Raw genomic sequence first — 16,876 nt, forward strand, 5'->3', positions numbered from 1 at the left:
TCGTCTCAGCTGTTGCATAATTAATTCACATTTTCTGCTTTTCTGACAGAAACTAATCACGGAGTTCACGACGTTTGGTCTCAAAGGTTCCTGGACCCTTTCTCATCAGCTTCACCGATTCAAAGCACACACACAATGAGAAGAACAAGAGGAATCACTGCATGGACAAATCAATGAGGTCTCCAGTTACATTCGGTCGGAAAGACAAAATAAAAAAAAAAAAAAAAGGACTTAATTAGGAGTGGAATAATCTGACAGTCATGCAGCACTGCCTCACGCTGAGAACTACTTGTGCAAGTTTTCTTGTTGCCCTGTAAGAACCACATGAAGACAATGTAAACAGCAGGTTTAGGTCTGAGGGGTCACCAGCTAGCTGTTAAGATGGAAGCAACACACCAGTGAGACTTCAGTGTAATCATCAGGAATGCATAATTACAGAGGAATTTAACGTTTTCTGGTTCGGGGAGGCAGAGTCCAACAAACAAACAAAGAAATTAAATAAAATAAAAGTCCTACTTTTCAGCAATTAAACCCTGTTAAAGTAGTATTAAGGCCTCATAGTTAGACTTGCAGAGATGTTACAGAGAACTCGGAAAACAACCAGATGTGATCATTTAGTATGATTTTTTTTTTTTTTTTTTTTTTATCCTGCATAGGGTTCAATGGAAAAACTGCCCTCACTCGCCCATCCCCCCCCCCCTCGGCCAGCAAAGAACAAAAACGAATCAACAGAAGACGAAAACAAAAGGACAGCAGAGAGAAAAAAAAAAACGTTGTTCACGCCGAACGCCTCCCAGTCAGGACCTGGTGCGCTCGGACGCCATCTGTGTCAGGTAGCTGGTGCATTCGTCCTTTTGTTTGCAGCGCGAGGCCCCAGAGCCCCCCCCTCCACCTCCACGCCCCCGCCTCCCACGTCACTTGAACATGCTCTGCAGCATGGCGGTGGCGTAGGTGGGCCGAGCCTGCCGGCTCTCGATGGCGCTGCGGAGGTACTGGATGCCGCCGCAGCGCTCCCAGATCTCCTCGTACTGCCGGGGGAGGATCTCGGCGCCCCTCTTCCTGGACAGGCCCGTCTCCTCCAGGCTCAGCTCGCACATCTCCATGTCGTCCTTCCCTGAGAAACGAGACGCAGTTTGTTAGTAGACTGAAAACGCAAATGAGGAACTCGAGAGAACCATTAGGTTAGGGTTAGGGCAGCAGGTTCTCAGTCATCCAGGACAAACAAAGACAGTTGGACTTGTAGAGATTCTTGAAGACGTTTCATCCAAGTCTTCAGTTCTAAAAGCCTAATGGGGAGTTGAGGTTTAACTACGAACATCTGTGGGTGGTGTTCACCTGAAACTCACATGACTAGAGTTTGTTGACGACCAAATACTGACCTGGAATTAGAGGAAACAGTTTGATCCCGTTCTCCAGGAGCTCGGCTAAATACCCAAAACATTTAGTCATGGGTTACGCCAAAGGTTGTTATGCTAGGGTTCTCTAAAGGTTTTGATCCGGCCATGTGCTATGTGTCCATCTGCATTTACTCTGCCTTTGGGCTGCAACGACTGGACGACATAAATACGTCAATTTGCCACAGCGTTTACTGAAAAAGCTCAAACACAACCATCAACAGTGAGGAAATTCCTTAAACAGACACCCAGACACTTCTCTGTGTTAAAAATGTCATACTGTAAAGTGCAGTGACACCATCACTGCGTTAAAACTGCTTTTTGATCATGAGGCATTCGTTTTTAGATACCAGGGTCACATCAATAACCACTTCAGCATTGGAACATCTCTAAGGGAGCTTTAACGCCTGTGTTTTGAAGTTGCTGTATTGATAAAACCCAAGAAGAAGTTGTTGAACACTTCCTAAAACTGAAACTACTCCCTACTGTAGCTGAGCCGTTGAGTATCTGGACTACTCCAGTGGGTTTAGTCAGATTTTTGGTTGGTAGTCAACATCCTCTACCTTGACCACATTTTTGTTTCCCCACCCTCCCAGCCTCCACCTCTGTCCTCAGGCGCTGAACTCACCTGCCACCAGCAGGATGGGCTGTTTGTCTGGATGCAGCTCCATCTGCCGGGCGATCCAGGGCCCGTCGAAGTGGGCGTACCACCAGCCCTTCTTCTTGTTCTGGGGGTCTTTGTACTGGTCGGTCGGCCGGATGAACGGGATGCGGAAGTAGCGCTGCTGCCGGTTCATCGCCACCTCGTACTGCCGGGCCGGGATCGGCGGGGCCGGGTTCTGCTGGGCTGTTGATTGGACGGGAAAGGAATGAGAGAGTGAGACGGGTTTCACCGGCCAATCAGCAGGCGGCATTCTGTTTACATGCAGCTTGGGGAAGCAGATGACTGGAAATGTCCTTATTCCCGTTTATCGACCTGTGTATTAACTCATGAGACAGTGTTGAGACTACGGACCTTTAATGACAAGACATAATTAAGCTGTAAAAATATTTTGAGGCTAAAATAATTTCAATAAAACTAAACTAAACTGGCGTTCGTTGGGTTGGGAGCAACAAGTCCAGAAAAATCTATATATACACGACTCTTTTTAGGATATTAAAAGTTCTCTTTTAGTAAATCTGATGTTAGTCTTGAATACAGAAGGAATATTTTTGGCAAGCGTGAGAAAGAAGCTTAACGGTTAACTTAGTTTAGTTGGCATCATTTAAAGGGAAAGGGATGACTCTAAACGTCTACAAAAATCTTAAATTTATGCAGAGTTCTGTCTGCGTTTACTCTGCCTCAGGGCTACAAAGACTGGACTACATAAATCCGTCAATTTGCGTTGATACGTTGACGCGTTGCAGTGTTTATTGAAAAGACTTAACCTAATTGGCAAAAGGGAGGAAATGCATTAAACGGAGACACTAATGCTTGAGAAACACTTGCTGTGGTAAATAATTTCATCCTGCAAAGGGCAGTAATACGACCAGTTGATCAAAACTGCCTTTTAATTACAAGACACATGTTTTAGATACCAGGGTCATATCAATAACCACCTCAGCTTAAACCATCTCTCAAGGTGGTTTCACTTCTGTATTATGATGTTGTTGTGTTATTGTTGTAGAGTTGCAATGAGATCTTTTTATTAAATGTGAAGTTAGTGTTGAATACACAGGTTTAAAGGATTTTTTTGGGGGAATGTGAGAAAGTTGCAGCTGGTTATCTTAGCTTAGCATAAGGCCCGACTCTGCTCGGATAACAAAAGTATCTATGACGGCTCTCCAATTAAAAAATAAACAACACAGTGTTTATTTAATCTGCACAAAGTGTAAAATGTGCAGTGGTATTTCTTTTTTTTATAAACTAGTTTCCTGGCAACCTAAAAAACGAACAATAAACGTGTTAATTAATGAGCTTCGGAGGTGCCGCTAGGTTGCTTTTGTAACCTTTGGACGAGCGGAGAGTGTTTAACTCTGGACTAAAATAACCGCCTGCCGGATGTAGCTTGGTGTTCAGCTACAGACATGAGAGTGGCACCAGAAAGAAAGCATCTAAATGTAAAAACTTTATGTCAAAAGTCATTCATGTTGTTGATTTTTCAGGCCAAATTTCCACAGATTAGGACGGACTTCACTGAAAGGATGTTACTGCAGCATTAATCTGCATTAATAGACTTCCTGAGACACCTGTGCTAATGATTTCTACTAAACCAGCAATAAACCCAGACTCTATAGAGGACATTAGCACAGCTGGATGTCTGGAAGTGCTTCTATATTATTTCTGCAGTTGTTAATACACAGGTGAGTCCACTGGAATATAAAATGAGAAACCAAACTAAGCTGAGATATGAAAGGGATTTTAAGCATCCGTTCAGTGGGGAGATTTCCCATCTCTACATGTAAACATGAAGCCGTGCTCGCTCCCTGCAGGTCTGAATTATGAACCCATCCCCTGGCCTCCATGTTTAAGAACAGCCTCGCTGTTAGAGCTGGAGGAGGGGCAGCAGAGACTGCAGCAGCGCTGACGACGGGGATGGGGAAATCAGCGAGTTGTGAAGCAAGGTAGGCGTTTGAGAAAACATGAAACGTAACTTCATCTGCCTTTTTCTACAAACTGGAGCGTAAAATAAAATCTACAGAGGCTGAAGAAGCTTCTCTACGCGGCGAAGGGAGATTGAGCTGCAGGTTGAGGTTCATCTCAAGATGTCACTACGCCTTACGTTCAGCTTTAAAATCACAGGAAAGCAATTGTTTGTTTCCAGACTCGGTTCTTATCACAATCAGAGTCTGATAACGCGCCGTCTGGATTTCATTATGAGGCGTCTTTCAACCGAGAAAAAAGTACCTCTACACACAATCAGAAAGTCTTACAACTAATCAGAGCAACAAAGTATGTGTTCAGACAACACGGCAACGACAAAAGCTACAACTTGGTCTGCTGCTGTTGGAGTGTCGCTCAAGCACTGGCCATTGACGGGGTTGTTTGGAACAGGCATTGACTATAACTATAAAACGGCAACATGTGACGCAAACGCAGATGGTTGAATAATGCATGAGCAACAAAAAAACGTTGAAGGCGGCTCAAATGTCATGCCGTGTTTTCATCGTCTTTTTGGTGAAGGTCGAGGATAAACAGCAACAGAGCGAACGCAAAGTCCTCAGCGACGCCAAGGAAGCTCAGAGTGATTACGAGATGTATGCACCTTGTTAAAATGCTTCAAGAGACAACCTTGTGTTTCAGAGCAACGCATTGTTTTACTGTTCGCCCACGACACAGCGCCCTCAAACCACCTTTAAACACAGAAACAGACGAGAAGCTGAAAAAGAACCAACAGCTTTTGAAATAATAATATTAATAATAGAAAGATCCTCAGCAACAAAAACACCACCCAAAAAAAAAAAATCAGGCGTTTTTGTTCAGAGGACGAAGCAGAACATGGAGGAATATTCTTCAGAGAGGCACTTGAGCTGAACCCCCTGCCACATTCACTCAGGTTGTTGATTACCGCTTGTCGTACTTCCTGGCTCGCTGCTACAAAAGCCGCCTGATGTGAATGAATGAGAGGTCGAGAGGTGCGTTCAGGATTCAAGGCTGCCGAGAGCACGGGTTACAGGCGTAGACCGTAACCCGAGCTCAAACTGCCGAGACGTGAGGGAGACGCTGCTGTCAAACACATAGTGAGCCCAGAGGATGAATTTATTCTGGTTTGACTGAGCTTTAAAGGGTCAGTTCATCCAAACAGCTAAAATGATCCCACTTTAGTCTGGTGGTAGATGTGTTGTTAACGTCTAGATATGAAGAGATTTGTGCAGAGTATTCCACTACAGACAGACAAACTTCCCCTGTTCACGACTTTTTTCTGAACAAAGTTGTTCTGGATTCTCTCCGTTAGGAACTGATTCAAAGATCTGCCGGGCCAATCAGATCGTTTGTAAAAAGACCACATTAAAGGGGAACTACTGTATTTTTACAACCTGGACCTTATTTCTGGCATAAAATACGGTCGTTTACTCACCCATATGAGATTTGTGCCAGTTGTAGTCGTTCGGGAGATATTTAGATCAGCGTATATCCATATAGTGGGAGTGACTGGGGCACCGAAACACAGCCTCTAAATAACGAATTATCTGCCGCGATACTGGTTTATTTCACCAATATTTTGTTATGATATGCTAGTGCTATTCTCCGTTAAGTCCAGAGTTACCTGTTATCATCATCCGGGGTCTGTGGATTGACCTACAGACCCCGGATTATGTCTTCTGACCTGGATGATGTCATCTCTGAGCGCGACGTTCGGCTCGTTTACCTGTAATTTGCTACTGCTATGGTTCGTCCACAACCTCAGAATCGGAAAAAGTATTCAGCCATGTTGTAAAAAACTAGATCAGGTAACTCTGGACTCAACGGGGAATAGCACTAGCGTATCATAACAAAATATCGGTGAAATGAACGGGTTTCGTGGCAGATAATGCGTTATTTAGAGGTGCCCGGTGCCCGGTGCCCCAGTCACTCCCACTATATGGATACACGCAGATCTAAATATCTCCCGACTGACAAATGACACAAAACTTATATGGGTGAGTAAACGACCGTATTTTATGTCAGAATTAAGGTCCAGGTTGTAAAAAACAGTAGTTTTAAACCTAATGAGGTGATGGTCAGAAGAGTAACAGTAGTAACACACGTCTAATACAGTCTGTTGTTGCTGGATAATTAAACACGGGGGACAAACCGTGTGCCGACATGAGTTTTGATAAAGACGATGAGGATGTTCGTTGTTTTCTTGCACTAAAACTGTCGTTTAAGCAGCTAACTCCACGATGCTCAGATGACGTGTATACAGTTGACGGGCCGGGCATTTTCCACCAACCTTCTTCAAAACACGTCTTAATGTGATCGTTATGACGCCACTGCTATAGAAACCATCAACAACATATGGATACGCAATAAAACAGGAGGTTTTGTGATCGACACGTGTTCCCCAGACACCGTCCTCCACTTTGGTTCATACCACTGACAGTGTCTTGGAGCAGCTGGTGAACCCAGATGGAGCAACGGTGGCGGTGTTTGCTTTTCAAACAGACGAGGAGATAGAGCTGTTCATACACTAGAACGACTTTTTATGTCACTCTGAATAACACAAGAGTCAAGTAAAGCCTAGAGCGCCCTACGGTCACGATGATGATGAGCAGGAAGTACGTATTCACCGTATTTAAACTATTTAATTGTAATTAACGTAACAGTGACGAAGTAGAACAAGAGGTTATGGTTTTATTTGGGTGAAGTGAATCTTTTTTACTGTCGGGGCTCCAGCTTCTTATCGTTTATGAGTTTTTTTTCTGGACGAATTTACAGATTTTATAAATCGACCATCTGCCCCCACTAAAAATGTAAAACCTCTCCGGTAGCAGCAGCAGCAGACGTTAGAGTTCGCTGAATGGGCAGTTATGTATCTAAAATCTTCATTAAGTCGGGAATGAAGTAACCTTTTAACACCTAAACCTCAAAATGTCTGCCCAGACTTTTCTTTTTTTACTTGTTCTGACTATAAAAAGGTCAGAAAATGTCCTGTGAGTGAGTAAGCGAGGGCTTAAGTCCATTTTTCCCAGAATATCTGGACCTTTAAATATCTGGCAGTTATTTACAATTTGCTGCATGTTATTAGTGTGTAATAACCTACTGGGGGAGAGGCACAAGTGAAATTACCATATTTACACCATATTGGCTGTAAGGAGTAGAGTCAAGTTTTCAGAAAGTGATGGAATTCTTCTGATAGTGGAAACTTTGGTGTAATTACGGTAATCCAAAGTTGTGCAAACGTGTCGCCAGCAACAGTTTAGGTTTTAAAGCGTTACGTAAAGCGACGACACTCTTTACGACGTCGGCTGAGGCTTCTTCCTCCTGTCACGCTTCCTCATCGTCAAACTTGCCCCGTCTATGTTTTGTTTCCTTGAGAATTCGTCCACGTGGGAGTTTCAATAACCGCGGCCCGAGGAGCTCAGAGTCACGCCTCGGTTCTTTATTAAATCGTTAAGAGCTGCCGGCGCCGTAAACACCGGCGAACCTCAAAATCATTCAAATCATCTCCTCCACGCTCAAATGGAGGCAGCGGGTTGCCAGGGAAACCCATAAACCCCCCTCCACCTCCTCTTCCACCTCCTCCTCCTACCCTTCCTCCACCGCCACCAAAACGAGGAAGCTTCCCGTCAAACACAGAACAGCAGCGAGCGACAAAACCCGAGGCCAGCAGCGATCCCCGCTAACACCAGGAGCTAACTCTGCCATGGTGGTGGGTGGGTGGTTGGCGGGGGAGGGGAGGGGAAGGGTTGGGGCGGGGGTGGGGTGGTAAGGTTAATAGAAAGGTGGAGCTGTGCGGTTAGTAGCGTTACACACTAGAGGAGCACTTACATGCTGTTCTCACGGGAGGCGCATGATCTGAAAGTAAACATGCCAGGTTACACAGACGTGACGTGACAACAATGACCAAGACGAGAGAGGAGAATGAAAACATACTGTTGTTCATCATCTGTCAGTGTCGGCGACGTGTGTTCAGATATGGTGACAAAATGATAAAGAGATGAAAGAGTGGAGATGTCTTCCTAAACTTCTTCAACCCTTTACCTCCAGTAATGTGGAATAATGTCATGTGACGCTTTTAATTTGTAAAAATTACAAAAAAAATGAGTCCTAGGAGAAAACAGATCCAGTGTGAAATCACATCTCTGTATTTTCCAGGTTTGTTTTTATATTTTTTAATGAGTTTTGAACTTTTTTCTGCCTCATTTCACTTCATAACGATGAAGTCTGTGTTTTAAATTAAAGTCTGGACAGACGTTTGGTTGCAAAGTCCAGATGTTTCACCGCAAGAAGAAAAAAAAAAAAAAAAGCTGAAAAACCTTCAGAAGAACTGAATCTTAGGAGATGATGAGATGGAGGACACGTGCTGCAGCAGATTTAGACGCGTTGGATTTTATTTAGTGGTGCATTCATGTGTTCATCACATCGGTAAAGGTGGAGCTGATCCATACGGTCTCATCACATCATGTTTTATCTTTAATAACAGTCAGAAAGTAAAAGAGAGGTATAAAATGAATTAATCACTATTAACTCAGAGTGTAAATAACATAACCAGGAATAAAAGACTTATCCATGCAGGGTCAGTTTGACCTGGATCAATCTCACAGGATAAATAAACTACATTTACTGACTTTATTTCTAATAATGATGTCCCTGCTGCTTCCTGCTTCCACTCCTCTACATGTCAGAGTTAATATTCTACCTTTTATAGACTTTCTGACAGCGTTAGCTATAGATTCAGATTAATAATAAAAATAAAACCCGATGTGATGAGTCTGTATTGATCCTGGAGGAGGATTTATGAACCACCTGTCAATATTTAAATCAGCTGGACACACGAACGCACCCATTAATAAAATCCATCACATCTAGATCTGCTGCCTTACATTCCTTCCATCTCATGATTTCATTTCTTCTGACACAGAGTCTCCCTTTTTAAAACTCAGAGTCACGTTTGCAGGATTTCCGTCAGCAGCAGCGGCGGCGGCACAAAAAGCTGCGTCTCTGTTTCTCACGTGGACGACGAGGACGAAGGACGGCAGAGATGTGTGAGGGCTCGCCGTCCAATCGGCGGCCTGGGCACAATAGACGGCTCTGAGCGAGAGCTCTCCGTCGCCATGACAACTCGACGTGTGGAGACGAGGCGGACGGGAGACGGTGGGAGACAGAAAAGACTGAAAACGTCTTCGTTGATGTTCGGTCAAATTAAGAAGAAGAAGAAAAAAAAGAAAACCGTCTGGGCCAGATTTAAACCTGCAGGTTTGTGTTGGAGGTTTGAATAAACGGTCGTGTTACTGGGTGATATTTAAGAGTCAGGAGCAACGAAAGGCGTCGTACCGTAGTCGGTGATGCATTTGGGCGCTCGGTGCTCCGTCTCGGTGTTCCTCTTCTTGTTCTTGGACTTCCAGGCGTGGTAGACTTTGAGCCGGCGGTGGAACTCCTCCCTGCAGGCGGCCAGCAGCTCGATGTCTGCGGAGGACAAAAAAATATTATTATATTATGAATGACTGACACCAACGAGTCCAACCTGATCGATGGCTGTTACCATGGAGACTGAATCAAATGATATGATCAGGTTCATGAGTTCAACATCTAAACATCAACGACTGTAGAGGAGCATCACATCTACTGGAAATAGAACAGAAGAAGAAGATGGAGAAGAAAGGGAAGAGGAGGAGGAGGAAGACCAGGAGGATGAGGTAGAAGATGATGGTGGTGAGGACAACTAGGAGGCCAAGGAGATAAAGGCTAGGATGACAAAGAGAAGAAGAAGGAGAAGGAGAAGAAGGAGGACCAGAAGAAGAAGAAGGAAGACCAAGAGGAGGAGAAGGAGGATGAGGAGGAGGAGAAGGAGGATGAGGAGGAGGAGGAGGAGGAGGAGAAGAAGAGGAACGAGGAGGAAGATGGTGGAGAAGACAACAAGGAGATAATGCCTAGGATGACATAGAGGAGGAGGAGAAGGAGGACCGGAGGAAGAATAATGAAGACCAGGAGAGGATACGAAGGAGAAGGAGTAGAAGAAGAAGAGGGATGAGGAGGAAGAAGACAACAAGGAGGACAAGGGGATAAAGGCTAGGATGGCAAAGAGAAGAAGAAGGGGAAAGAGGAGGAGCAGAAGGAGGACCACAAGAAGAAGAAGAAGAGACGGAGAAGGAGGGGGAGGAGGATGAGAAAGAGGAAGAGGAAGACGAAGCTAAAGAAGAGGAGGATGATAGAAGGTGCAGGAAAAGGAGAAACAGAAGAACAGAGGACAACGAGGAGGGGAAGAAGATAAAGACAGAGGACAAGAAAGAGAAGAAGAAAGAGGAGGAGGAGGAGGAGGAGGAGCAGTAGAAGTATTCTCCTCCATGGTCTCTGTCCACATAGATTCCATCTTGATTCATCTTGTTTCTCTACCTCCATGTTTCTGTCCCTCACCTGATGTTGATTAGTAAAGGTTACCATGGTTACCACCACCACCACCTCTCCTCCATCAATCTGAGGTTTTGATTCTGATATTTGACTTGATGACTGGTGTCCAACGACCTTCACCAGCTCAGATCACATAAAGAATCAGTCTGTTCCTGTCGTTAAAGCCTCGTCTCTTTATTGTCTCTCACTGTGAGATCTAATAAACTGTTCAAACCTCTACACAATTAATATCGACAGACGATTCAATTTCACTTTTTTCCAACGTGCCACAATATCCTTCTACGATCGATGTGCTCTGAATCAGACCGAGGCTGGATTCATCACACACTGACTGATTTCTGTCGGCCGCCTCTCGCCGCTCTGCCTCGTTGTCTCGTGATGATCTGCAGACGTGATCACATCAGTATTCGACCGGCGGCTCCGTCTGAGCGCTGAGCGGCCTGTTAACGGCTAACACAGTCATTTCTGGAGGTTTATGAGCGGGCTCGGACTCAAACACACCGGTGGCCGTCGACCTTCCTTTGTCCTCCACGGGCTCCTGCGGCGTGGACGAGGGCAGGCGAGCCCTCAGGTTAAACAAAAAAAAAAAAAAAGAGGAAGAAGGTGCTGCATGTTCTCTTCTGTGTGAATCTAAATGTTTTGAATTTTCAGCTAATTATTAAAATATATCTTCACTTTATCGTGAAGCCTCTTCAAACTGACTTACAGGAGAGAAACTAAATGATATAAATGTTTTAATCTATATCATGGCTGAGTCTTTGTTTTAATCTACTTCTCTTAATCTGACTCTTTCTCAACTGTCAAAACGATGAGAAAATTTGATTTTAAAGGTCCAGCGTGTGGGGATTAGTGACATCTAGTGGTCAGCTTGTAAATTGCATGTGACTGAATGACGCTCTGTATCCAAGCCACTAAAACCTGTGTACAGTCAGCAACTGATTTGTACATTTTAGGCTTTTGTAGAAAGATGGTGGAGACACTGAAGAACTTAAATGTGCAGTTCCTCTAACATCCACTAGGGACTCCAACGGTAAGTCAGTCCCTCATATACACAGTCAATATAGACCTCCATGTTAAATAAACGGGTTTACAAGCCTGGTACTTGGTCTCTAGAGATCATTTCATAAAATAAATTAGTATAAATGCTCAGCATGTATAATTTGTTGTATAAAGGTTTGTCCTCAAAGGAAGAGGCTTAAATTAGTTTGTTCTTTAAAAAAGGGGCTCACAGCGTTCTCAGGACCAGGGCCTCCTCTAGAGGGGACTGGGAACAGTCTTCCACTCTCCATAAGGGAGTGTCCCACATTACAAACCTTCAAAACTCACCTCAAGCATTGGTTGAAAGCAAACCAGTATTGCAGCCATTGACTTTCTTCTTAGTAATGTACTGTCATGTGATGCGCTCTTATTATGATCTATTGTCCTGTCCTATGTCTTATCATGTTTTTGTGTTACCTGCCTAGGGACTGTGGATGCTAATTAGCATTGTTGCTATAATCAGACATTTTTATGTCTATTGGTGTCTGAATAGATGTTCACAGATGTGCTGAATGAATGAATGTTAATGGAATCCTGCTGATACTTTACACTTTCCAGTTGATATATTAATAATATCAAAAACAAATCGTCTACAACCCAAACATTCATTTGTTTTAATTTAGTCAAAAGCACATTTTCAACATTCTTGTGCTGGACAAAAAGAAGCTAAATTAACTGAGAAATTCGGTTTTGTGGCAAAAACAGAAGTAACGCACATGCTGTATTTGTACCTTAGGCTTTTCCCATTGGTCCACAGGTCTGTGCAAACAAATGAATAAAGATGAACCCTGACTAGGTACTAATTACTGAGAATTATGTTTACAAGTCACTAAAAAACACTGAAGAACCAAAAACTGCTGTTCCTCCAACGTCCTCTAGAAGCTACATGTTAAATCAACGCGTTTACAGCCTGGTACTAAAACAGTATTGGTCTCTAGAGATAATTTCTCCATTCATGACGACTGTACAGAGAGATTCTTTAAATAATTGATGCCTAATGAATGGCTTGGCTGCTTTGAGTGACAGGTAGTTGTCCTACAGGTTTCCAAGTGCAACATTTTTTTTGTTGCTTCCCAAATCAGACTAATTATGTAAAACCAACGAGAGGTCAAATATCTTCTCAGTCCTTGTCTCATATTCTATCGTAACATTTTAAAATCACATAACGGTGACTCCATAAGAGTAAAATGCTGCGGCGACTCCTCCAAACCGCCCTAGATGAGATCCTCGACGGCTTTTTAAATGTCAGCGTAAAGGTTAAGGAGGTTGCAGCACTCAGTGTTGTGTTTTTCTTTGTTTGTCACGGGGACACGGCTGGCGTATCGTCACGACGGGTTTCTGTGAAAGAGGTCGTTCTTTGATCACACTGAGAGACAAAATAAAAGTCAGTAGACAGGACTCAAACAACTCGTTGACTGTTCTCAGCAAAAATGGAGCTGGTTTATCTTCTAGGATCGCTTGAATTGGACCAAGACATTTCAAGAAAGCCTACTTGTGTTTAAAGATTAACCTTTGGTTGGGGCTAGAACACATGTCATCAAGTCAAAATCTATACAGGTCATCCTCTGGGGAGCATGAATCCGCTCAGGGTGATTCATTTTGCTGCCAGTTTGTCAGTATTTTAAATGTATGAGTGGTCATTTTATCCAAATGACAGTCCTGGAAAAGTCAAAGATTAAATCTGGATTCATCCTCTGAGGATCAAGAGAAGTCACTTCAAACGTCAATGAACTATAGCAGGACTCTTTCAGGATTACGTTGTCGGATTAAAGTCCGGCAACATCTCGGTGGCAACTGTCTTCAGGAGGACTTTACATCAACGCCTCGTACACCGTGGAGATGAATTAAAGCGCGACACTCACCACATGAGGTATTGATGGCATCCCGGAGTTCGGCGTACTTCCACTTGCTCAGCTCGTACTTCTTGGCGCCGGCGGCAGCCTTGGAGGCCTGGACCTGAGGACCTCTGATGGAGGAAACAAGAAGGAAAGAAAAGCAAGAAGTCAGCGACACTGAACCACGGCGGAGGACTGGGGGACGCCGGCAGCAGGAGGTCCGAGGGTCGGGGTCACTATTCACTTCAGTTCAGATGAGGCAGACGGGTGGAGTTTACTAAAGAGTTTTATTGGATTACAGAGGAGTCACCAAAAGTGTGACACAAAACTTTTTATCCAGATGCTGTTACCAGATGTTTTGCAACATTATTGGTTAATAAGGAAATAATAAAAGCGTCACAGACCAGATATAATCCAAAGAGAACGTCAGGGCTGTCTGGTGGAGAAATAATAAATCATCCTGAAGACAACTTTTGTTTTAATTTTAGCTCTAATGATCCTCCAATAGACGACTACAACTGGATCTGGTCCAAAAATCAATCTACGCTCCTTTGCCAATTCATTAGGTACACTAGTGAATGTATTCTAATCTAAATCCTCCTTCATGACTGTTCTAATGTTCAGCTGATGTTCAAACGGCGTCAGAAAGGTGGTGATTCAACTGGATGATCATTGTGGAGGATGGAGTTTGTTGTTTAGCCTGGTCCACTGACTACAGTGTCAAAATAATAGGAACACATGTCGGTTCAATAGTTCTATACAATGAAAACACAGTTGAATCAACTTCTCTCAGTTATTTGAAACGAACGCTGAACACCTTCATGAAGACAAGATCTAGAGCAGGACTGTTAGAATGCATTCACTAGTGTACCTAATGAACTGGCAAAGGAGTGTATAAACTGAAAATTAGTTTAAACTTTTCCAGAAGTTGCAAACTTTTGGACGAGTCTCAGAAAAGGAGGAAAATTTTGTGCAACTTGGCAATGAGTACAATGTTCTTAATGGATCATATCTGATCAGTAAAGCCTTTATTAATCATTTATTGACTATTATTAAAGACATTAATCACCAGCACCGCCTGGTTTCTAGTTTAGTTGCGGATCTCCACTTTAATTTGAGGATATGGATCAGGATTAGATCAGGATTAGACATTTTACTTCCCTCAAGGTTTCATTCCTGTTTCTTAAGCTACAGTAAGATGTTGACATCAGCGTGCATGTCCACACTCTGTTGACAACTCCTTTCAGTAAACTCCACCCTGGTGAAAGTCATCAGGTGAGACAGGAATCAGAGATCTGACGCTGGTTTGCTGCAGCTACAGGTTCATTCCACGGAGGGGAAAGCGAGGAAAAGCATCGGCGTTAGAGGGAGAGAGGGAGGTAGGGAGGGAGGGTCTATGGAGGGTCATTAAAATGCATGCTGTTTCAGTCTCCAGGAGGCCAGGGAGCCTCTGGTAAGACGGCGTGGAGCCACGGCACGAGTGGCAGCTCGCCGTTAAATTTGAAGCGACTGCTTTGACAGCAGAGTGTGGAGCTCGTCTCCAGCTGTGGGCCGTGATGCCGGCGTGGCACTCGCTCCTTCGCGCCGACACTGACAAGCCTGATTAACCCGTGACCGGGATTTGCCCCTTTTTTTAGAACACGGGGAAGTTGGAGGCGGGACCCTGCTGCTCCTCTAATCCCATTGGCCCGTCCTGAGTCTCATGATGACTCGGCGGCCTGCTGCCAACTTCCTGTCGCCGCGCGTTGGAGGCGTCCTGAGCCAATTAGCAGCAGACGGCCGAACGCAGGCATGACTCCAGCTGACGTCGCTCATTCACACCGGCTCTAACGCTGACGGGAACCAGTAATCTGGTGAGAACGGGAAGTGACTGGCATCAAGTTTACTTTTACCTGCTTAGCTCTCTGAAAGGTCAGAGGTCACCTGGAGGATTCTCACGTCAAATCTGTATCAGCTGCTTCTGAACCAGCGTCTACTTCAGGTAACAAGATGGAATCAGGGCGAATAAATTAAATAAATAAATAAATAAAATGTTTTGAAACTCAGTTTTTAAAAGCTGGAAATGAAATTTAAAAATGTGGTCAGCTCTGAAACAACGGGCCTACGGCAGAATAAATACACCTTTTCAAAGTTTTAGAGGATATGCACCGGCACATATCCTCTAAAATAATGTGATTTAGATCCAGAACACGACAGAAGCTCCGACTCTGAGAGCAGCGTCAGGGCTGGAAGCTGATTGGATTTTAAAAAGTATGACGACATAGTTGGTGCTGGCTCAGCTATGCTGCTATAGGCCTAGGCTGCTGGGGTCACTCCCCATGACGCTCTGAACACTTGTCCTCTACTCTCTTCTCTCTTGCTATCCATGCATTTGTGAGCTAATACTGAATACCAGTTGTCCTCAAACCTAGAAAAGCCTGTTTCCGACATAGACTGTAAAAAAAGTGGACGCCATGACAGCTGCTATAAAGTAGAAAGCCAAAACACGTGGAGCTCCCCCTGGTGGCTGGAGGCTGTAGTGTGGCTCACATCAGCCCCTAATGTTAGGTGGTTAATATAATGCTGATGCGTGTTCATTTTAGCGAGACGTTTTTAAGTTATTTGTCGCTATAGAAACAGGATGTGACATCACAATGATTGACAGTTGCCACGGACAATAACATTTGTTTGTGTGAAAGCTACTAAATGCGCAGTCGTGCTGTAAATGAACTGACCTCAAGGATCTGAGCTTAAAGTTTAGTTTAGTGAAACTGTTGGTGAATTTATGTCCATAACTAGCTAGCTAAAACAGCTAGCTAAAACAACACTACAACGTTAGGGATCAGTAGTTCGCAATTACAAAGTACAACAAACGGTGCTTCTTGGTAACTGGTGGAGGTAGAGCAGAGTGTTAACCAGTCACCAGTGAGTCTAGAGGAAGTGTGGGCGGGTCATAGCCTTAGTTTGACCAATCAGAGGATGTGGAGAAGTGTCGTCCATTTTTTTTTTTACAGTCTATGTTTTCTGATCTGCAGAGATGCACCAACCTACCCAGAGTTCATAGCTTGTAGTTGTCTTATATTCACTATTTACAGCAGCTAGCTCACCTGTAGTAGAACAACTATTGTCACTGACAGTTTTAATCTCGTTAATTCCTATAAAAGTAGCTCTGTATACAAACTAAACCTTTCTACAATGAATAGCTCTTATTCATTATCCATTCTTTCTCTGGAGGTTTCAGGCTCCAGGTTCTGTAACTCATCTTGACACAATCTGAATTAATATCAATGCAGTATATAATGAAAAAGACTTTCTGCATTTAGATTTTTTGTTATATTAACAGTCTGTAAACTAAAACGACAGGTGTAAGCCTTTAAACACTGGTGTCTCTCTGGGTTCAGGCCGTGGAGCAGACTCCGGTGACATTTCACCAGCAGCTACTTCGTCCTGTAAAGGTCAACGGGGCTGAATGACGACTGAGAGGACGCATTAGAGAAAGATCAGAGGTCGTGGATTGTTATTGGCCTTTCTAACAGGGAATTAACCCTGTGAATCAAGATCCATGGATTCGATCATCAACAATCACATTTAATTTGACT

At 43.9% G+C, this 16,876-nt stretch overlaps 1 protein-coding gene across 4 annotated transcripts in view; it reads right to left on the bottom strand.

Moving 5' to 3' along the window:
* Positions 1-709: 709 nt before the first annotated feature.
* The window catches only part of LOC311499305 (unconventional myosin-VI-like), a 114,623-nt gene continuing 98,456 nt past the window's right edge, over positions 710-16,876 (bottom strand). For 3 of the 4 annotated variants that reach the window (XM_084560243.1, XM_084560242.1, XM_084560241.1), the window contains 5 exons: positions 13,326-13,429; positions 9,352-9,483; positions 7,846-7,872; positions 2,023-2,241; positions 710-1,114 (listed from right to left, as the gene is read on the bottom strand). In XM_084560243.1, the coding sequence (XP_084416369.1) occupies positions 915-1,114; positions 2,023-2,241; positions 7,846-7,872; positions 9,352-9,483; positions 13,326-13,429 (682 nt within the window). In that variant the 3' untranslated portion in view covers positions 710-914. The remainder of the gene's footprint in view (positions 1,115-2,022; positions 2,242-7,845; positions 7,873-9,351; positions 9,484-13,325; positions 13,430-16,876) is intronic. The other variant, XM_084560244.1, reaches the window with a different exon arrangement.

The sequence above is a fragment of the Chelon labrosus genome (assembly GCF_963514085.1).
Source record: "Chelon labrosus genome assembly, chromosome: 14".
NCBI classification, from domain to species: Eukaryota; Metazoa; Chordata; class Actinopteri; order Mugiliformes; family Mugilidae; genus Chelon; species Chelon labrosus.